Raw genomic sequence first — 22,643 nt, forward strand, 5'->3', positions numbered from 1 at the left:
TTACCTGTTAACTTTATACAGAGCACTGAGAAGGGAAGAGAACACAGTTGCGTCCAGCGACTAGAATGTCACTGCGCACACGAGACCGACACCCTGTAGGCCCCAAAGACTGGCACATAAAGAAAGAAAGGTTAGAGGAAAGGTTGCAAGACGCTATTTGGTGAAGTTCAAGAACTATCCATCGTTGGATACCAAATGGATGGAAGAGTCTGAATTGGTTGATTCACCTCAGCTAACCGAAAGGGGCGCCAGTCTTTGGGGCCTACAGGGTGTCGGTCTCGTGTGCGCAGTGACATTCTAGTCGCTCAACGCAATTGTGTTATATTTCCTTCTCAGTGCTCTGTGTAAAGTTAACAGGTAATTGAAATAGTATCGCCCTCTACGTTGTACAGGCCGGTTATATGGTTCCATCGACGGGATAGTCACTTTTTCTTCAAAAAGTGCAGTGTGGATTGTTGTGGGTGAAAAAAACACAGAGCTTGTCGTTATGGCAGAGAAGAGAGACCAAGTACCTGAAGAGGGATCTTCCTCACATGGCACGGAGAAAGTTCCTTCAACTCTTCAAGAAGAGGACAGGTTGTTTAGAACTCAATTGCGTTGCTGCATGGACATGTTTCAGCAGTTGGCTAACAACCCAAGGATGCAGGAGTTCTTACAGGCTCCGACACAGGGTTTTCAACCTCCTACACAGGGCATGACTGAGCCGTTGCAGGAAAAGGAGATTTCCAATGCGCAGAGGACTCATGATGCTCGAGGGAAAGCCCATGTGGTTGAGCAACTAGCGGTGTCCAATGATCCAAAGCAACTTGCTTTATCTGGACAGGAACCGTTTGTGAATGGTCAAGGGAGTAATGAACACGCTATGCGTCAGACCCTTCCATTACCTAATACTTATCCTGGTTATTTTGGAGGTGGTTCAGTGTTTCAAGCTATGGCTGGACCTTCCACAGGTTATATGCCAGGGAATGTGTTCCGGACAATGCAAACAAGCATGGGTAACCCTATGTACGCGAACATGGGTGTCCAACCACGTTTTCAGGGTGCCTATGGCCAGTTTCGAGTGCCTGGAACACAATTTGGTATGGCTGGTTTTTCGCAGCCATACGTACAAAATGCAAATATGACAGGTAAAACAGTTGATGCGAGTGCTGGAATGAACAATCATGGAGCACCACTGTTACAGGCACCTGTTTATGATAATGTGACTCCTTTGAGTCAGCCTAAGGATTACAAGGAAGGTGGGCAGGGAGTGAAGTTTTAAACTTTCAGAGGAACTGAGGATCAATTGAAGGCTTTGACGTTCATACAACAGTTCGATGCAGCTTATGCTGGAGGAAACTTCACGGAATCTTCAAAGATACGCAAGGTTGCCACTTTCTTGAAAGGGAATGCGCTTCAATGGTGGACCGCATTGTTCAACCAGGGTCAAGCCCCAACAACGTGGGTCCAATTCAAACAGCTTTTTGCGCTTGCATGGTTGACGAACACTTTTGAAGTGGAGGTGATGACAGAATGGCACGAGTTGAATGCTAAACAGTGTGCGAACTTGGAAGAGTACAATAAATAGGTTTGGGCCGCGCTGTTGCCAGTCACCTGTTACAGGTCTGTGCCATTGTCAGAACAGATTGAGAAGTACTGTTGCGGATTGCCCAAGAAAATCAGGGACTACTGCACAAAGACTACTGTCATGAATATGTTTCAGTTGATAGATAATGCAAGAGTGGCCAGCAATCTGTCGAAAGGAGATTCCAATGGATTTAATAGCCACAAGAAAGGGTCCCAGGGCAAACAGTTTTCAGCCAAGGGCAATGTTGCAGCAAAGCCTTCTGAGCCTCCCACAAAGAAGCCCTCCACTGAAGAAGGTGATACGTCCAAGAAACAGTCTAAGTTCTTCGAGACGAGGACAAGGACAAAAAAGGCTTTTTTTTGGCAAAACCTTTGAAGAAAGAAAAGCTCTTAGGGAGGCCAAGAAATGCTACATTTGTGAACAGGAATCACATTTTGCAAATGAATGACCACAGAAGAAGTCACAGGATAAGGATGACAAGTCAGACCATAAAGGGAAGAAGCCAAAGCCAAGTGCAAGCCTTGTTCCAGATTTGGTTGGAGACTAGACAAACACAGATGCCACAGAGCTGTGCAGAGCTTGGGGCAAAGTTAGAGACCAGACAGTGCTGGTTTTCTTTGATCCAAGAGCCCGTGCAAATTTCATATCACCAGAATTTGCATCAAAGTTGGGCATTCGTGCAGAGGAGATGGGTATGGCAGGGGAAGCAAGTTTGGCATGCCCAGGTCATTCAGAGCCCGTTACTCCCATTTTGGGAAAGCTTCGTCTGCACATTCAGAGCTATGTGGATGCGGAAGAATTTCATATTATGCCACTTGAGGGCTGTGATGTGTTACTGGGTATCCCATGGTGTTGCAGGTTGCATGCTATGGTGGATACTTACAACAAAAAGATTACCCTTGTACATAGAGGAAAGACTCATGTCCTTGATGTAAAGCTTAAAGGCGAGTCTGTTCCAGTTGTTTCTGCTTCTGCTATTTCATCTGTAATAAAGAATCATCTTTCTGCGTACTTGATCTTTGCAAAAGAAGTACCTCAAGTTGTATCTAATTTGTCTACCTTAGATAAAGACAGGTCAACTTTTTTGAGTGGTTTCAGTGATTGTTTTTCAGACTCTTTGCTAGGGGAGTTACCTCCTGAGAGACCTGAGGATCATACTATAGATCTTGTGCCAGGTTCTAGTCCACCGAATAGACCACCATACAAGGTTAGTGCAGCCCAGCAAAAAGAGATTATGAGTCAGGTTAACAAGCTTTTAGAGAAGGGGCTGATTCAGCCCAGTTCATCCCCTTTTTGTTCGCCTGTACTCTTAGTGCAGACGAAGGATGGTTCATGGCGCATGTGCATTGACTATCGCGCCTTGAATAAGAATACTATCAAGAACAGGTTCCCCATACCAAGGATAGATGACATTCTCGATCGGCTTGAGGGAGCGTCATTGTTTACAAGAATAGACCTAAAGAGTGGGTACCATCAGATACGCATTAGGCCAGAAGATGTTCATAAGACTGCGTTCAGGACAACATTTGGTCTCTATGAGTTTCTTGTTATGCCATTTGATCTCACAAATGCTCCGGCCACGTTTAATAGAATAATGGACAGAATTTTTAGACCACATAGAAACTTCGTGGGTACCTTCTTTGATGACATGATTGTCTATTCCAAGTCTAAAGAGGAGCATAGGGATCACTTGACTGCAGTTTTCAATGAGTTACGTAAGAACAGGCTACTCATTAATGTGAAGAAGAGTGAATTCTTTTTGCAAGAAATTCACTTCCTTGGGCACATTGTTTCAAAGGATGGGGTACGCATGGATCTTGCTAAAGAGGAAGCAATTAGGTCATGGCCAGACTTGAAGTCCGTACATGACATTCGAAGCTTTCTAGGCTTATGTTCCTACTACAGGAGGTTCATCCGAAATTTTGCTAAGATTGCTTCTCCACTCCATGCACTACAGGGAAAAGGAGTTACTTTCAAGTGGACAGCCAAGGAAATTTTAGCATTCAAAGACTTGAAAGAGAAGCTGACTTCAGATCCGGTAATCATTTTGCCAGATCTTTCGAAACCTTTTGTGGTTCAGTGTGATGCATGTGGCCATAGTCTTGGTGCAGTTCTAATGCAGAATGGCCGAGTAGTTGCATATGAGAGCAGAATTCTTTTGAAGACTGAAAGGAACTTGCAAGTCTATGAGAAAGAATTGTTTGCAGTAATTCATGCTCTCACTAGTTGGAAACACTATCTGCTAGGGGCTGATTTTGTTGTCCAAACGGATCATCAAACCTTGCGATATTTTCTCACACAGACGAAGTTGTCTGACAAGCACATGCGATGGGCAAACATCTTGTCAATGTTCCATTTTCAGATTGTGCATGTGCAAGGGAAAAAGAACGTGGTGGCTGATGCGTTGTCACGAAAGCCCCAAATTTCAGCACTATCAATTCCATACCATTGTGAACTAGACGAAATGAAGACACAATATGTTGAAGATTCAGATTTTGCAAGGATCTATGACCAGCTTGTTGATGGGCAACATCATGAGCACTATATGCTTAAGAATGACTTTCTCATGATGCATGGAAAATTATGCGTTACTAAACAGTTACGGCCAAAGATTTTGATGCAAAGTCACGCTCCACCTTATGCTGGGCATCGTGGAATTGATGCGACAGTGAAAGGGGTTGAGGCATTCTTCTATTGGCCAGCTTTGCGTCAAGATGTTGACACATTTATAAGATCATGCTTAGTATGCCAAAAAGTCAAATTTGACAGACAAAAGCAACCGGGATTGTTGCAGCCATTGCCGATCCCTAATAGGCCATGGGAAAGCATAGCAATGGACTTTATCTTTGATCTTCCAAGGACGCAAACAGGCAATGATGGGATTTGGACTATCATTTGTAGGTTCAGTAAACAGGCCCATTTCATTCCTGTGAGGAAGAAGATAAAGCCAAAACACATGGTCAAGATATTTATGAGCAATATCTTTATATATCACGGGATGGCTCAGTCAATTGTCAGTGACAGGGATCCACGTATGACGAGTCTTTTCTGGAAGGCATTGTTTGAGAACATGGGCACTACGCTAAAGTTCTCTTCTTCCTTTCATCCGCAAACTGATGGATAGTCAGAAGAGGCAAATTCTACTGTCCTGGACCTGCTCAAATGTTATGTGTCAGAGCACAAGGCAACTTGGGAACACCATCTTCCATTGGTTGAATATGCTTACAATAACACTGTGCATACGTCAACAGGTAAGGCACCATTTGAGATAGTGGAAGGAGGGAAGAAAGTCCCGCCCATTTTGCAGACTAAGAACAAGATTTTTGAGGCAGACAAGTATGTGCAAGATATGGATGTGCAAGTCTGGGACTAGTCGGGCCAGTTAGCATTGAATTCTGATGAGTATGGAAGCCTGTGTGCGCCAAATGAAGTCTGGGCCACTCGGAAAGTCACTTATAACTTTATAAGTCAGTGGGAACTAGAGAATTAACTCAAAAGAGGCAAACTGGACACATGACGGCTCCAGGCAGTTTTGCCACTTCCAGCATGAAGAGAGCATGAAGAGGGGGCGCCCACTTTGAGAGAGGAGGCTGATTTTTTATCATAAGTGAGCTACAGTGTGTGTGTGAGTAGTGGGTGCAGGTCTACAGCTTTAATGGAAAGCTTGCCTTCTCCTGTGTCTCATGTAGCGCGATGATTTGCTCTCGTGCATCTCTCTCTCCCCTTTGGCACATATGGTAATGCCCCACTAGATGGGCTACTCAGATAAACATGTAGAGTTCTGGGGGTTTACGCGCGTTTGCCAAGGCAAGAGCCTTCTGAACAGGAACCGGATTAGCAAATTGCTAATCCCCCACAGGTACGCACAGTTCCATCGCGAGAAATTGCAAGTTCGGAGAGTTTTCTCGCGTGAAAACTCATCAAATTCACAAGGGAACTGTCCCATTGCGTGCGGGAGCCCTTGGGACACGCGTAGGCGTGTTCGCTCCGCTAAAAACGATCCGAAACAGCGAATTACAGCCTGTTGTGTTTTTCTGCAGGTTTAGGGTTTCGCACCTAAACTGCAAGGGAACACCGGGGAAGCCTCGTGAGAGCCTTGGGATGCGTATACAGGCTTTTGGGCACCCGACAGTGAAAAACAGGGAATTACAGCCCGCTGAATTTCTGTGACAGCTCACCAGAAAGCTTCCAGATAGCGAGGGAATCCATCCTAGACAGGTGCTTTTGACCTGCAGGGGTTCTTGCGCCGTTATGCTGCCAAAATCAGGTCGAAAACCTGCGTTTTCAGCCCTCGCCAGGTTTGGACAGCTTTGTGAAAGCTTGTGCGAAGTGGTCGGATCGTCTACCTTAATTTTAATAAAGAAATACCGAAAGGGGTGCCAATCTTTGGGGCCTACAAGGTGTCGGTCTCGTGTGCGCAGTGACATTCTAATCGCTAGACGCAACTGTGTTCTCTTTCCTTCTCAGTGCTCTGTGTAAAGTTAACAGGTAATTGAAATAGTACCGCCCTCTACATTGTACAGGCCGGTTATAATTGTACTCTTCCAGATTCGCACATTGTTTAGCATTCAACTCGTGCCATTATGTCATCACATCAACTTCAAAAGTGTTTGTCAACCATGCAAGCGCAAAAAGCTGTTTGAATTGGACCCACGTTGTTGGGGCTTGACCCTGGTTCAACAATGCGGTCCACCATTGGAGCGCATTCCCTTTCAAGAAAGTGGAAGCCTTGCGTATCTTTGAAGATTCTGTGCAGTTTCCTCCAGCATAAGCTGCATCAAACTGCTGTATGAAGGTCAAAGCCTTCAATTGATCCTCAATTCCTCTGAAAGTTTCAAACTTCACTCCCTGCCCACCTTCCTTGTAATCCTTAAGCTGACTCAAAGGAGCCACATTATCATAAACAGGTGCCTGTAACAGTGGTGCTCCATGAGTGTTCATTCCAGCACTCGCATCAACTGTTTTCCCTGTCATATCTGCATTTTGTACGCATGGCTGCGAAAAACCAGCCATACCAAATTGTGTTCCAGGCACTCGAAACTGGCCATAGGCACCCTGAAAACCTAGTTGGACACCCATGTTCGCGTACATAGGGTTACCCATGCCTGTTTGCATTGTCCGGAACACATTCCCTGGCATATAACCTGTGGAAGGTCCAGCCATAGCTTGAAACACTGAACCACCTCCAAAATAACCAAGATAAGTATTAGGTAATGGAAGGGTCTGACGCATAGCGTGTTCATTACTCCCTTGACCATTCACAAACGGTTCTTGTCCAGCTAAAGCAAGTTGCTTTGGATCATTGGACACCGCTAGTTGCTCAACCACATGGGCTTTCCCTTGAGCATCATGAGTCCTCTGCGCATTGGAAATCTCCTTTTCTTGCAACGGCTCAGTCATGCCCTGTGTAGGAGGCTGAAAACCCTGTGTCGGAGCCTGTAAGAACTCCTGCATCCTTGGGTTGTTAGCCAACTGCTGAAACATGTCCATGCAGCAACGCAATTGAGTTCTAAACAACCTGTCCTCTTCTTGAAGAGTTGAAGGAACTTTCTCCGTGCCATGTGAGGAAGATCCCTCTTCAGGTACTTGGTCTCTCTTCTCTGCCATAACGACAAGCTCTGTGTTGCTTTCACCCACAACAATCCACGCTGCACTTTTTACAGAAAAAGTGACTATCCCGTCGATGGAACCATATAACCGGCCTGTACAACGTAGAGGGCGGTACTATTTCAATTACCTGTTAACTTTATACAGAGCACTGAGAAGGGAAGAGAACATAGTTGCGTCCAACGACTAGAATGTCACTGCCCACACGAGACCGACACCCTGTAGGCCCCAAAGACTGGCGCCCCTTTCAATATTTCTTTATTCAAATTAAGGTAGACAATCCGACCACTTCGCACAAGCTTTCACAAAGCTGGCCAAACCTGACGAGGGCTGAAAACGCAGGTTTTCGACCTGATTTTGGCAACATAACGGCGCAAAACCCATGCAGGTCAAAAACACCTGTCTAGGACGGATTCCCTCGCTATCTGGAAGCTTTTTGGTGAGCTGTCACAAAAATTCAGCGGGCTGTAATTCCCTGTTTTTCACTGTCGGGTGCCCAAAAGCCTGTATACATATCCCAAGGCTCTCACGAGCTCCCCCGGTGTTCCCTTGCAGTTTAGGTGCGAAACCCTAAACCTGCAGAAAAACACAGCAGGCTGTAATTCGCTGTTTCGGATCGTTCTTAGCGGAGCGAACACGCCTACGCGTGTCCCAAGGGCTCCCGCACGCAATGGGACAGTTCCCCTGTGAATTGGACGAGTTTTCACCCGAGAAAACTTTCCGAACTTGCAATCTTTTGCGATGGAACTGTGCATACCTGTGGGGGATTAGCAATTAGCTAATCCGGTTCCTGTTCAAAAGGCTCTTGCCTTGGCAAACGCGCATAAACCCCCAGAACTGTACATGTTCATCTGAGTAGCCCAACTAGTGGGGCATTACCATATGTGCCAAAGGGGAGAGAGAGATGCACGAGAGCAAATCATCGCGCTACATGAGACACAGGAGAAGGCAAGCTTTCCATTAAAGTTGTAGACCTGCACCCACTACTCATACACACACTGTAGCTCACTTATGATAAGAAATCAGCCTCTTCTCTCAAATTGGGCGCCCCCTCTTCATGCTGGAAGTGGCAAAACTGACTGGAGCCGCCATGTGTCCAGTTTTCCCCTTTTGAGTTAATTCTCTAGTTCCCACTGACTTATAAAGTTATAAGTGACTTTCCGAGTGGCCCAAACTTCATTTGGCGCACACAGGCTTCCATACTCATCAGAATTTAGTGCTTACTGGCCCGACCAGTCCCAGACTGACCGACCCAGACTCCTGCTGTGAGAAACCTATTCGGCCGCAGCCGTTTCACACTGGCCATGCAATGTCCACTTGCACCTTTTCAAGGGTTCCGGGGAAAACAAGTAAAAATAAAATAAATAAAAATATCTAGTACTTATTTACGGAAGACAACAGGAAAAATACACCTCCTGGTGACAGAGAAGGAGAGCATGGGACTTTGACAACTTCCTAGAAGAGAGTGTGCCTTCTGTGCATGCCTTAAGAGCCAATAATGGACCAGCGCTATCACCGCTATACTTACGTCTAGAAAATTGCCAAGTGGGCGGCACAGAGGCTATGAAGGATCGAGGAACATGAGGGGCTGGTGGGGTGCACGGGAGAGGTGGAGAGGGTGGAGTGCCATGGGTAAGGATGGGGAGGTTGGAGTGTGTGCACGCACGCGCGCAAGAAAAGGGGCTCATTTCTATTACTTGAAAAATCCAATGCGCCACATTTTACACGCCACCAGGCTCTAACTCGTGCCCTAATTCTTGACCAATGCTCTCCTCATCCCGTCCAAGACGGTCATGCCACGTCATCATTTTATGACAAAGGTGCTTTTGGTCATGTTCTATCCACATAAGGAGATTTGCATTCTAGTTTCACTAAATCCTTAGCTCTTCAACAAACAAACCTATCTAGTATTTTCTAGCCACAAATAGGCCAAGGATTTGTCACTAGTCATCAACACATTCTTGAACCATAGGCAGGCTATTTCTTGGCTATTTTGACTTGCACACTGTGTATCCTACGGCCTTCTAACAGTGAGTGAACCAAAATAAAGCCACACGGTAGAGGACTGTATGCACTTGAAAACAGACTAAAACTGTAAATTCTTCACTTAAATCAACATCTGCAAGAGACAGGAGAGATGGAGTTCCCCTTTGAGACGCATCAGTCCCTAAGGTAGGTGCCCCTGGCAGTATTTGTTTCTTTATTGTTTCTGTAAGATGTTACAAATGCTCTATGCTCCTGAAGACCATACACTCTGTCTGTGTTACAGCTCACACATAAGCCACACTTTTACAGCTCTTGACAACAGCAAAAGCAAACTGCTAGAAGCAGTTACTTGCAAAAAAAAAATCATGGCTCCACAAAGATCCCACGCAGGTAAAGTGCTACTGACATATGCACGGAGGCTGCCACAAGAGCACCATACGTACGGTCTGCCAATCATCAGTCGTATACTGTCACATCATCAGCACCCATCCATACGTACGGTCTGCCAATCATCAGTCGTCTACTGTCACATCATCAGCACCCATCCATACAGTCCGTCAACAGGTGACAGCAACCGCCTCCGTGATAAATTTGATATTTCTTTCTACTAAAGCTGTACGTGTAAATGGTTGACCATTTTTTTAATTTGCAGTTCTAAACCATGGTTGAAACTTACCCAATATCACTTGCAAATTCAATCGTCGAGTTAAGGAGAGCCATACTAGAGTAATGTGATTTTGCATGGCTGCATGGGGTATGAGCCAATCCAATCACTTCCTTCATACGTACCCACGGTTGAAACTTAACCCAATATCCCTGTTGCGAATTCAATCGTCAAGTTAAAGAAGAGCTATACTAATGTGATTTTGCATGGCTGCATGGGGCTAGATAATTTTGACATGTAGAGTGATTTTGTCAAAGAGTCATAATAAACTGGATAGTTGATACAAATATCTTCGATCCTCTTACACGTGCCGTGATTGCACTTCATTTTCTGAAGATGAGCCAATCCAATCGCTTCCGTCAATGTCTTTGAAGAAGTTAGCATAATATCGTGTTCAAGCAATCATCAAGTACGATGTGAACATGTTCCTCAATAAGCATCACCCATTTGTAAGGCATCCTTTTGTTAGAGAAACAGCCCTTAACAGTTAAAGTAGTTTTTTTAATGTTTCTGGAATGACTGACCAAATGACTACGTGGTGGATATGTCCTACAGTAAACCTACATAAAGATGCAAGAACAATCTAGAAAAGGTAGTCTCTAAAAAGAGAGCCCATTGTACTACCAAAATTGAGTTTCATTATATTAAGGATTATAGACCAAACCAACATCAAGACAAAGTTCGAAGTTGAAAAAACACAGATGGGCAGTTCGCAAGATCACCTTGTGCAATGCAGATTGCTCTTAAAATGCTTTTACATGACGTAAAAAGCACATTTAGAGCTATCTACATTGCACAAGGTGATCTTGCGTACGGCTCGTCTCTGTTTTTTCAACTTTGAACTTTATGTCTTGATGTTGCGTTCGTTTATTATCCTTTATGTCTTGATGTTGTGTTCGTCTATTATCCTTCATATAAGTCACGTAAAAAGCATGTTCCGAGCTGTCTGCATCGTACAAGGTGATCTCGCGTACAGCCCATCTCTGTTTTTTTAAACTTTGAACTTTATGTCTTGATGTTGCATTGGTATATTATCCTTAATCAAACAAAACTCAATTATGTCCATGGAGTTTTTCCCACAAGGCAAACCATCGATTAATTTTTTGTCAAAGAGTATACAAACAATTACAATTCAAGCTACCACTATGAGAATGTCAAAACAACAACCTGACAAAGACAAAGCAAGAATATCTAACCAAAGTAAGTCAGTAAGAGATGGTACGAAGCACTACCTTAGAATCTCCTTGATGAAGAGCATGTACTTAGCAAACTGTTGAAGGTTTAACTGCTGAGCTAAAAGCAATGGTGATAAAAGAGGTAGCAGGTGCTCCACAGCAAACTCAGCCCCATACTGGTTAGTCATGAATTTCTCAGTGAGCTGAATGCAAACTCTTTGTAAAGTTCACTATAAAGAAAATTTGATAAAGATAGCTGACGCAGAACCCATTGAAAGTATATGTACGATTAAAAAGAAACTAAGCTGCAACAGAAATATTGCAGTATACCTGCTTGTACACCGAACTTGCAACATTCAACGTGCACATAAGCGTTGGAGCAGAATGATCAACTGCCGTGCACCTCCTCAATGTCTGAAGAACCTCCAAGACTGATGCTTTATCGAGTCGATGCACGAATTCCCCCAGGCACAAAAGTGCATTGACCCGGACCTGATTTTTAAAAGAGAAGTTTACTACAGCAGCAAAAGCTTTAAGCATCATCCACAATAAACCCCATTTTCTGAACATTCAATATGTGGCGGCAGGAAGGCAAAGTTCTGAACGCTTACCAATTAACTACCTAAGCATAGTTGGTATGCATTGATCTAGGGCCAAAAACAGCCCACGTGCCCCGAGCGCTCTAATCCAGTTGAGAAAAGAGAATCGTTTGATGGGCGAAGCAAAGCTTGTTAACAAGAAAGGACCCCTTCAAGCACCCGATTTGAAGGAGTCTCCTCTCCTTATGTAGCCAATATCTCATAGCAAAATACCAAGAAAACTTGCTCTTAGTATAGACTACAATCTGGTCAAAGAAATCTTCCAAATTTAGTGTCTAGTGTATGGCAAAACCACCAAGTTGGTTGCCCCTTAATACTCAGGACTCTTGATCCATCACATGACGTGTCTCACCATTGCTTGTCTAGGGAAAAGAAAATGAAAAATGCATGCTTTGGAACAGTCTTTAAGACCCTTGTGGTAAGAAAAGGTTCTGTATCTCCTCTGAGAATCTACAGATTGAGTTTTCGGCCCTCTATACTGCTCTCTGTAAATAACCAAAGAGTAGAATACTAGACTTTGTACCTATTTTAGAAGGCTTCCCCCAAAAAATTCTCGCCCGACCAAAGGGACCCCAATTGGCTCAAAACGCCCAAAAAAATTTAGAATAAGTCTGTTGCGTACTGATCGTACGGTGCGTACAGATCCTCATATGGTATGGATATGCGGTATAGTATGAATCCGTACGTACATACGGATCCAAGCTTGCGTGCAAGAGGATGGCTGCTTTGATTTTAGAGGACAGTAGATGACAGAATTAAGTTTAGGGTTTCTGTGTCCAGGTCATAGACACAACAGATCATTGCGTCCGTTTGGCCAGTCACAAACTCTCTCTCTCTCCCCCTAGAAAGCATAGTTATAGGGAATGACCATTTTTAGGTCTCCATTCCCCATTCCCGTTCCAACTTCCCGTTCAAAATCCCCATTTCGTGTTTTAGACGTGACTGCCTGTAACAAGGAATGGCATTTCATGCACGTTGTCGTTCCCCGTTCCCTGTTTCGATCTCCCGTTCCGGAAAACTATGCTAGAGAGGTGGTCCATGCTAATCTCTTGATCAAAGTTAAAATCCTTTTGTGCCATGCACTCACTTTCTCTCTAGATTCTCTCTCCTCTCTAGAGACTCTTAATTCAGTCTCTCTAAACCTAAATTTCAGAATTTTTTTCTACTAGAATATTCTCTCTCTAGAATCTGCTGATTCTCTCTAAAAATCTGCAGGATTTTCCCTCTACAAACTCTCTCTAAAACTGAATTTAAAAAGTGTTTCATGAATTTAATTATTAAAAAGCTCTCTCTCTCTCTCTCTCTCTCTCTCTCTCTCTCTCTCTCTCTCTCTCTCTCTCTCTCTCTATATATATATATATATATATATATATATATATATATATATACCCCCCCCCCCTTTGGTACTCCCCACATGCAAGAGCTTCCTTGTACCGAAAGGGGCGCCAATCTTTGGGGCCAGTATCTCTTGGCACGGAACTACGCTGGGCCGTGTCGACTCTCTTTTGATCTGTGAAGTATTTTGAAGTGAATCTCTGTTGTGTCGCAACAGAATCTTGACTTGGGGTGTCCAAGTTTGTTACAGTGGTATCATAGCACGGCCGATTTCTCTTCTACCAGGAAATCCGATTCCTTTTCTCACGACACTTAAGGATTCCGAAAAGAATCATTCGACCTCTTCTGCAACCACTGAGGCGGGAGGAGACAACGCACAAGATTTAAACGACTTAGCAAAAGATGAGTATGGGCCACCTCGGCCTACACAGTATGAACTTTAGAGATGCAACGTCGACAACAGGTTGACGAGTGCACAAAGCAAATGCTTCGCTAAAGATCCACATTTGCAAAATTTTTGTCTCAGCAACCCATGGCTGAAGTGCATACTCAGTGGCAGAAAGCCATCGAACCAGCAATTAAACCGGCAATCAAGGAATTTCCTTCTCCAAGGATGTTTACAAAACAAGAACTTCAAGAGGTGGTTCAGACCGAGATCAGTCAGCTTTTCAACACGAAGAATCAATCAAAAAAGCAATTAAAGAAGCGCAAGAAGGGGACTGACTCTCCTGGTTACTTGGGCCGTCAATCTTCTTTTGCATCTACAAGAAAACAGAAGAAGCGTGTGTGTTTTGAAGGACTACCCAGTTCTTCTTCTTCCTCTTCTTCTAACAGTTCCTCTAGCTCTTCCGACTCGAGCGAGGAGGACAGAAAGGACAAGAAGCTAAGCAAAAAGCAAAGCTTCAGAAAGGGCAAGAAAAAGGCAAAGAAACCAAGATTCGCCAGTTTCTGATAGCTCTACGGAGAAGTCATCCTCTGACAGTTCGGACTCCGACGACCACATGTTTTATGCAAAGAAGCAGCACTTCTACAGAGCCAACCAATATGACTTCTTCGAAGACAAGAGCAAGAAGACAAAAGAATTTAAAGAACGTGAACCGTCGATGAAATTTCAATCCTTTTTTCGATTCCGAGATGCTCCGAGGGCTTTGGCCTTCATCCAGCAGTTTGACATAGCCTTCTCTAGAGGGCATTACTCAGAGCACTCCAAGATCAGGAGGGCTACATCTTTTCTAAAAGGAAATGCTCGCACATGGTGGTCTACTCTTCTTCTAAGGAAAGAAGCTCCAGTCAAGTGGTTGAAATTAAAACGGCTCTTTATTTCTTCTTGGCTACCCCGGGAGTACGAATGGGATGTAAGAACCGCTTGGAACCATCTTCGGATGACCAAGGGAGATTCTTTGGACGCATATTGCAAGAGGTTTTGGGACTCTTTTCTACCAACCTCTTCATTCAAAAAGGTCACCTTTAAGGAACATATTGAGCGGTTTTGCTGCGAACTCCATACAGAGATCCAAGATTACAGCATTGAACAAAAGTCAGATTCTATTCAAGAATTAATGGGTCGTGCGAAACAGGAATTTGACTTATCCCACTGATGAGATCTTGACTCAAAGGACCAGCCAACAATGAAAGTAGAAAGAAAAAGAGTCCCTAGGAAAAGAAGGATACACGACCCCAACTGACTCTTCGAGAAAGGGCTAACTATCTCAAAGAGGGGAAGTATTTTGGTTCCGGGGGCACATCTCCGCAAAGTGCCCCAAAAAGGCGCAGCAAGGACCCACTGTGAGTTCTAGAGCAACAGAGGAACGTGGCAGAAACGGCAAGATGAAAGCAAGACTGGTACCAAATTGCATGGGAAACCGACTCAAGCCGGATAGATGAAAGTACAGAACTTTGCCAAGCTTGGGGCAAAGTGAAAGATCAGGAAGCCCTTATCTTTTTCGATGGAGGAGCCAAGGCCAACTTCATTTCACCTGAATTGGCGGCGCGGCTCGAGATTACGCCCGACACGATGGGGCCACCAACAAAGGCAGTTCTAACAACGCCCGAACGGGATATAGCCATTACGCTTGTCATTGGCAAACTTCGTTTGCATTGTTAGGGGTACTTAGGGCACGAGGACATTTACATCATGCCTTTGGAAGGGTGTGACGTCCTCCTAGGAGTCCCTTGGTACCATAAGAACAACACCGTGGTTGACTACCGGGCTAAGAAAGCGACTTTGACAAATGAAAAGGGCCGAAAAAATTGTACTTGATGTAAAACTGAAGGGCGAGTCCGTCCCTATTGTATCGGCCTCGGTCATTTCCAAATTAATGAAATCCAATCTTTTTCTTTACTCAATCTATTTGAAAGAGTGGAATGATGAACACAGAACAAACATGTCTGAACTTGACAAATAACACCAAGATTTTCTCCACACATGCTGATTGTTTCTCTGAAGGCCTGCCAGGCGACTTACCCCCATCTCGTCTTGAGGATCATACTATTGATCTGATTCCTAGAAGCACACCACCGAACCGGCCACCTTACCGTGTTAGCCGAGCCCAGAATAAAGAGATCGTGAACCAAGTGAAAGACCACCTTGAAAAGAGTCTTATCCAGCCGAGTACTTCACCCTACTGCTCTCCTGTTTTGTTGGTATTAAAGAAAGACGGATCTTGGAGAATGAGCATTGATTATAGAGCTCTCAATAAAATCACTATCAAGAACACATTTTCGATTCCAAGGATTTATGATAATCTTGACCAACTTCAGGAATCCTATTGTTCAGCAGGATTGATTTTAAAAGCGGATACCATCATATCAGAATCGCTTCGGGAGATGTCTACAAGACAGCCTTTTGGACAAGTTTCGGTTTATATGAATTTTTGGTGATGCCTTTTAAACTTACCAATGCTCCAATGACTTTCAACCGAATGATGGATAGGATTTTCAGAGACCATCAATATTTTGTGGACACTTTCTTTGTTGATATTATAGTTTTCTCCAAGGATACAGCAAAACATCGACATCATCTGCTACAGGTCTTTCAGGCATTGCGTGATAACAAATTAGTTATCAATGCCAAAAAGAGTGAATTTTTCTTGCCAAATATGCACTTTCTAGGACACATCGTCTCAGCAGCTAGAGTACAGATAGACCTGGCCAAGATTGAGACTATCCGCGATTGGCCAGATTTGAAGAATGTTCATGAAGTTAGAAGCTTCTTGGGCTTGTGTTCTTACTACCGGCCGTTCATTCGGAAGTTTGCAGAGGTGGCTTCCCCTTTGCACATATTGACTCAAAAAGGAGTCCCTTTCTCGCGGGGACTGACAGAGGTGATTGCCTTTTAGACACTTGAAGAAAAACTGCCTACTGGAACAATATTCACTTTGCCGGGTTTGCAAAAGTCATTTGAAGTATATTGCGATGCTTGTGGTCGTAGTCTGGGAGCGGTCTTAATGCAAGAAGGCCATGTCATTGCCTACGAAAGCCGATTGTTTTCAAGGCCAGAATTGACAGCACAGATTTATGAGAAAGAGCTTTTGGCGGTGATCCATGCTCTTACTTGGTGGGGACATTACCTACTCGGAGTCGATTTCACGGTCTTCACTGATCATCAAAGTTTACGCTACTTCTTGTCACAGAAGCAGCTTTCGGAAAAGCAGATGCGGTGGGCTAACATCTTGTCACAATTTCACTTCCAGATTGTCCATGTTCAAGGACAGAAAAACTTGGTGGCAAATGCTTTGTCTCGGAAGCCGTTATAGTCTTGGCTATTTTCGCAATTCATCATAGAAGCTTCGAGGACATGGTTAATCAGTACGCCACAGATCCGGGAACTTTCTGATGTATTCACTCGAATATAGAATGCGGAGGTAGTAGCGGGATATTCCATACGGGATGGCTACTTGATGAAGAAAACGATGTTGTGCGTCACACAGTCGGTGAGGAAAAGGTTTTGACTGAGTGCCCTTGTCCACCTTTTACGAGTCACCGCGGCATCGACGCCGGCTTGAAAAGTGTGGAGTGTCACTTCTTTTGGCCGAGACTCAAGAAAGATGTGGACGACTTGTACACAGCTGTTTAGTATGCCAGAAGGTCAAGTTTGACAAGCATAAGGCACAAGGATTGTTACAGCCTTTACCCATTCCCACCCGCCCTGGGAAAGTATTGCAATGGATTTCATTTTTGATCTCCCGAAGATACAGAGTGGGCATGATCGCATTTGAATTGTCATCGACAGTTTTAGCAAGCAAGCTCGCTTTATTCCAGTGAAGAAAACAGTCAAGCCGGAGCATTTAGCGACACTGTTCATTGCACAAATTTTCAAACTACATGGCATGCCTGAGACAGTAGTCTCCGACAGAGATCCCTGATTCACGAGTTTGTTTTGGAGGGCTATTTGGGAGAACATTGGCATACGGTTGCAGTTCTCATCATCATTCCACCCGCAAACAGATGGGCAATCTGAGATTGCTAATTCAATCCTTTTGGATTTATTGAAGTCTTACATTTCTCATCAGAAGACTCAATGGGAAAAAAAATTGCCCTTGGTGGAATTTGCCAACAATAACACGATCCACTCTTCGACGGGGAAGGCGCTGTTTGAGATCGTCGAAGGTGCTCCAAGGGTTCCACCCTTCCTTAGCACTTAAGATAAGATTTTTGAAGCCGACCAATACACAAGGGACTTGGACACTACCTTTGCCAAGGTCCGGGAGGCTTTAGCGAAATCTCAAGAACCACATAAGAAGGCAGCAGATCAACGTCGACGATATTTGAAATTAAAGGAAGATGATTGGGTGCTCTTACGTTTTGAGAAGGCACGCCTAAGAAAGAAAAAGGAAAAAGAGCGGCTTTTTCCAAAGCTTAGCATGAGGTATTATGGCCCTTTCCAAATAAAAGAAAAGATAAATCAGGTCTTCCTTAGACTCAAGCTGCCCGATACTTGGAAGATTCACAATGCATTTCATATGAGTCTATTGAAGCCTTTTAAAGGTGATGTGCCAATTGATGGGGAGCCTGATGAACTACCCGAAGTGGAGGAAAGCGAGGAGATACTTGTTCCAGAACAGATTTTGGCACACAAGGAAAGAAAGATGAAAGGTAAAGTGATTCGGCGGTTCTTGGTTAAATTCAAGAACTATCCTACATTAGATGCGAAGTGGATGGAGGAGGAGGACCTAGCAGATACTTCTTAGATTTCGGAACTTTACCTTGAAGCATTTGGTTTAGCATAGTCTACTTCGATAGAACCCCGAATTCAGTAAGGGTGAATCTGGTGCAACGGGTTTGCACAAGAGGGAAGTAACTCCGCTCCTTTCTCAACAGATTACCCCGATTTTTGAATAAGGTCATTGATGTCCCCTTTGGGTTTCAGGGATACTAATGGGCTGACCAATATGCTGTTGTATGACTTTATGACATGGAATTCCCGAAATTGAATATGATTGATTTGTACTCTCTCATTTGACTTGTTTGAGTTTAGGAACTGAACTCATTTCGGTCTCATAAATCTCTATAGACATGATCGCAATAAGGATTAGTTAATCGGGCATCAGTGAGGTCCGGACTAGATCTAGATGCGATTACTAGATATGTTGTTGAAGGTCCTAGTCTGAGATTTGGAATGAATTTTTTTGTGATTTGTCATGTGATGTCCTATGATGTCGAGGGATGTCCTGTGATATGACTGTCGTTTTGTACAAGTGCTAGATGTGTCGAGTCTAGTGCGTTGGTACTAACAGTCGGTGTCTACTAAGACAGTTTATGGCCGTTGTTTGTTTTGCAGGCGTAATCGAGGACGACTATAATTCTTTCAAGACAGGGGTATACCGTATGTCACAAAGTGATGACGTGGTAGTGCACACACACACACACACACGTGGATGACGTCGCAGCTGTACAGAATCCCGTAATTCGTGCTGACAGTACGGACGGTCGGATTATGCGTTGACCGGCTGACGTGGCAACCTACGGACGCCCGGATTTTCTGCTGACTGACACTACGGATTTCCGCAGCCTACGCTGTTTTGCTGGCATGGCTGTGCGTACGGATTTCCGCAATTGCCACTGGCTGCTTTTGGCTGGCATATTTTTGAGTTAATGCTTTTGGGAGACATTGCTTTTAATTTTAATGCTTTTGGGGCTTTGCTTTTAGCAACCCTTGTAAATCTTTATAAGTGACCCAAGGGAGCTCACTCTGCAAAGCATCCGCGGGTTGGTTGTACTTTGCTCAAAGATTAATAAAAAAGAAATACCGAAAGGGACACTAGTCTTTGGGGCCAGTAACCCTTGGCACGGAACTACGCCGGGCCGTGTCGACTCTCTATTGATCTGTGAAGTATTTTGAAGTGAATCTCTATTGTGTCGCGGTAGAATCTTGACTTGGAGTGTCCAAGTTTGTTACCGTTCTAGTGGCTAGTTGCATACAAGGGCTACAATAGTGGGGAGCTGGCTAGTACATAGTGGCTTGTCCGCAGCATGTATAGCTTGTGAACATTCTTTGTAGAGTCAGCGTCACTGTCTGAGGGACTGCCCCATGGCACAACAGGTTTGGCTTCGAGTACTTCGACTGATGCCAGCTCTCTCCACAGCGTGATAGTTCACTTTGGGTGTTGGTGCCTGGTCCACCCTCACGGGCCCTGCGCTCCATTTTGAGTTAGCCTCCACCAGCAGGATGATAGTGATTCAAGAGGCCGACCTAAACTTCAGCCTACCACAGCGCTTACCCCGCCAGGAGTGGTGCAGTGAGAGAGAGGTGTGTTGGAGCTCATATGTGGCCTGGCACTCTGGTTCATCTGGCGGGCCCGCTGCTTCCGCATCTTCGAGGCTCGCCCTGTCCCACTGGTGGAGGCTGTTCCTGACTTTTGGTTGGAGCTGATTCATACTCTCAAGGGTCAGTTCGAGAGACTTCAGGGCAGCTCCAACCGCATGCAGGAGCACAGAGAGGCTTCCCTGCAACTTTGGCGCCCAAGGCCTTTCTTCTCCATGGTCCAGGGTGCACCCAGATGGCACTACCGGCCACCAATGCGGCTCTTCCCTCCTCCCATTTTGTGATTTAGCCTCATTGTACATATTTTGTTTACTCACTGGGAGATTCTCCCCATGCCTTTGATGTAGCCCTCTCTAGTCGAGGTGGTTTGTAGCCCTATGGGCAGTTTTTATCAACTGATAAAAGGATCTTTTTCTTCAAAAAAAAAAAAAAAAAGCAGCTCTTCTCCAATCCAAAGGGCTCTGTGCAAGTACCTCGTCTACCATATCTGATGTCTTTGAACGAGCTCTGAAGTAACCTCTCCCCAAAGGAGAGAGATCCACAATCCTGATAAACGGCTTAAAATAAAAGGTTGCCTGGAGATAGTCTCTAAGCTCCAAAGTAGAGAGTCTGATCCCGACTACCTTTCAGACCAGACAACAGGCCTCCAAGGAAGTCACTGAATCCTGGGAGTCTACCATGACCACCATGGTAAGGAGATAGTGCCAGTGCATGACATTGAAGCAATGTCCATCATTTTACCAACCTAAAGCACAAGATGATGACAACCGAGAGTGCATCCAAGCCATGTACCAAGTGCCAAATATGCTGCCAAATGCAAAATTTTGCAACTCAGGACACAAACTGCCAAAAATCACTGCACTTATCGTGAAGCATGAAGCAAATAAACTCTTAACAGTCCCTCTCAGCAAGTCGTGTCCAACATCCTGAAGAAAACCGAAAATAAAATGAAATAAGGAGACATATACCGCAGCAACTGTAGTTTTCAGAGCAAGATTGTGAAGCCGCGGCAAGATTGTCTGCTTTACCACCTGTCAAACAAAAAGTCGTCACTGAGTCATATGCATTATCCTACAGGCCAGTTGAAACCAAATCCTAAACCTTGAAAGTAACCTGGAAGTCAAGTTGCTTGGCTAGAGGCAAGGTGCGTCTCAAAACTTCTTCTTGCATACGTGCATCAGAATCATCATAAGCCCGTGCAAGCATTGGTATAACAGTGGCTCCAAGCTGGTCCGAACTCACCTGCACATCAATTTAAATGTACCATCTTGAGATTTTTGAGTGTTCAAAGCCATTGCCCAACAAGTTAATAATCCACCAGCATATTATCCAGCTTTGAAAGGGATGCGGAGTTGCATAAAAGTAACAAAACTTGAAATATATTTAGTTTTTTTGAAAGTTTAACATATGAATAACGCCCAAAAACATAGTTACCTTACTTATTAGTAATGCAGCATGCTTCACCAGAAGCAACAGACTATCTCCCGTTGCTGAGCTTAGAACAGGAGCTAGCGCAGGGAAGGTTGAAGCCTCAAAGTCAGCCTTATCCTGCATGAGAAACCCCTACATGAGAAACACATACCCATGTTATTGCTGCTTCTAGCTGAGAAGAGCATGTGTACCTGTGATTCGGCAATAGTAAGAACCATAGGCAGAACCATTGGTTGCATTACAATGTTTCGAAGCTCTGCACACAGAGGTGGCAAAATCTACTTGATAAAAGAAGAAAGAACTTAAGTTAGTGATAACCATAAAAAAAAGGAGTTGCATGAATTCTTACAAATTATCGTGCGTGCGTGCGTGTGTGTGTGTGTGTGTGTGTGTGAGAAAAAAATTTCTTGCGCGTAAGCTTCCTGTCGCAAGAATTCCCTGCGCGTCACCTGCCTGTCGCGAGAATTCCCTGCGTGTCACCTGCCTGCTCTCCTGCGCGCTGCTGCGCCTGTGCCAACAGGGGTGTGTCACTGTGTGCGCGCGTGTGGGCAGTCTCTGCAGGTGGTGCGGTAACCTGCTGTGGTGTGAGACAGTGCGTGGAGCTCCTGTTCCTGCACTGAGCAGCAGTATTCAGCAACAAGCAGCGCGACCTCCTGCTCCTCGCCGTTGTGAACTGCAGTAATGCACAGCAGCCTGTCAGTGACAGTTGCAGAAGGTTTTGCACGCCAATTGTTGGATCGTTTGGCAGGACTGGCAGACCAGCTTGTATAAAGGGTAGACTCTCAATCAAGCTCCACTTCTTTGGGCAGAATTTAGCAGATGTATACTGTTGTGGGTTTTAGTTGTTGCTTTCGGTGAAGCATGTACATAGCTGTGGTTTGTATGTTATTTGCAAGGTGTTCTCCACAGTAAACTGCAAGATTTTCTCGTCAGTAGGTTTTGTTTGAAGAAGGGATTTCTTTTGATTTATGTTTGATTCACTCTGCGTCTTTAAGCGTCGGAAAGCGATGGAACCCACGTCGGAGGCAGCTGCAGAGATCAAGGCATGCTTGTATGAGGACTTTGCGGAGGCTCGACAAGCATGGAATGGTCAGGCGCCTGTTCTTGAGGTGTGCATTCCGGTACAGGACCTCATGGACCCAGTTGCGCGGTACGCTATGAATGCAGTTATTCTGCTTTTCCCAGGGAAAATGCCTACTGCGCAAGATGTCGGCCAATGGGTCGATTTTCTTCTTAAGCGACAAGCTATCCGTGGTGTCTACTTTGGAGCGCGTGGATTTTATGAAGTTTGGCTCGTGGATATAGAAGCTCTTTTGCTTGAGATGTCTCCCCTCTTTTTTAATACGCAGATGACACATGTTCTCCCGTGGGCACTCACTAAAGACTACCAAAGTCTTATTCGTCATAAGTGTCCGGTGTGGGTGGAAATTGTTGATTTCCCTCGCACGTGGAGACATTTCCTGCCGTTGTTGGCTGCGCAGCTTGGAAAGGTTATCTGTCCTCCAAAATTGGACGC

The 22,643-nt window shown here is 44.7% G+C and overlaps 1 protein-coding gene across 1 annotated transcript in view; it reads right to left on the reverse strand.

The window, feature by feature from the left end:
* The window catches only part of LOC147451845 (kinase family with ARM repeat domain-containing protein), a 102,336-nt gene that overhangs the window by 13,204 nt on the left and 66,489 nt on the right, over positions 1 to 22,643 (reverse strand). Inside the window, exons 8-13 of the mRNA XM_086517717.1 lie at positions 21,319 to 21,405; positions 21,131 to 21,244; positions 20,810 to 20,938; positions 20,665 to 20,727; positions 11,330 to 11,491; positions 11,057 to 11,175 (exon numbers count right to left, since the gene is read on the reverse strand). Of these exons, the coding sequence (XP_086373843.1) occupies positions 11,057 to 11,175; positions 11,330 to 11,491; positions 20,665 to 20,727; positions 20,810 to 20,938; positions 21,131 to 21,244; positions 21,319 to 21,405 (674 nt within the window). The remainder of the gene's footprint in view (positions 1 to 11,056; positions 11,176 to 11,329; positions 11,492 to 20,664; positions 20,728 to 20,809; positions 20,939 to 21,130; positions 21,245 to 21,318; positions 21,406 to 22,643) is intronic.

The sequence above is a fragment of the Adiantum capillus-veneris genome, chromosome 8 (assembly GCF_014529385.1).
Source record: "Adiantum capillus-veneris isolate H3 chromosome 8, ASM1452938v2, whole genome shotgun sequence".
Classification (NCBI taxonomy): domain Eukaryota; kingdom Viridiplantae; phylum Streptophyta; class Polypodiopsida; order Polypodiales; family Pteridaceae; genus Adiantum; species Adiantum capillus-veneris.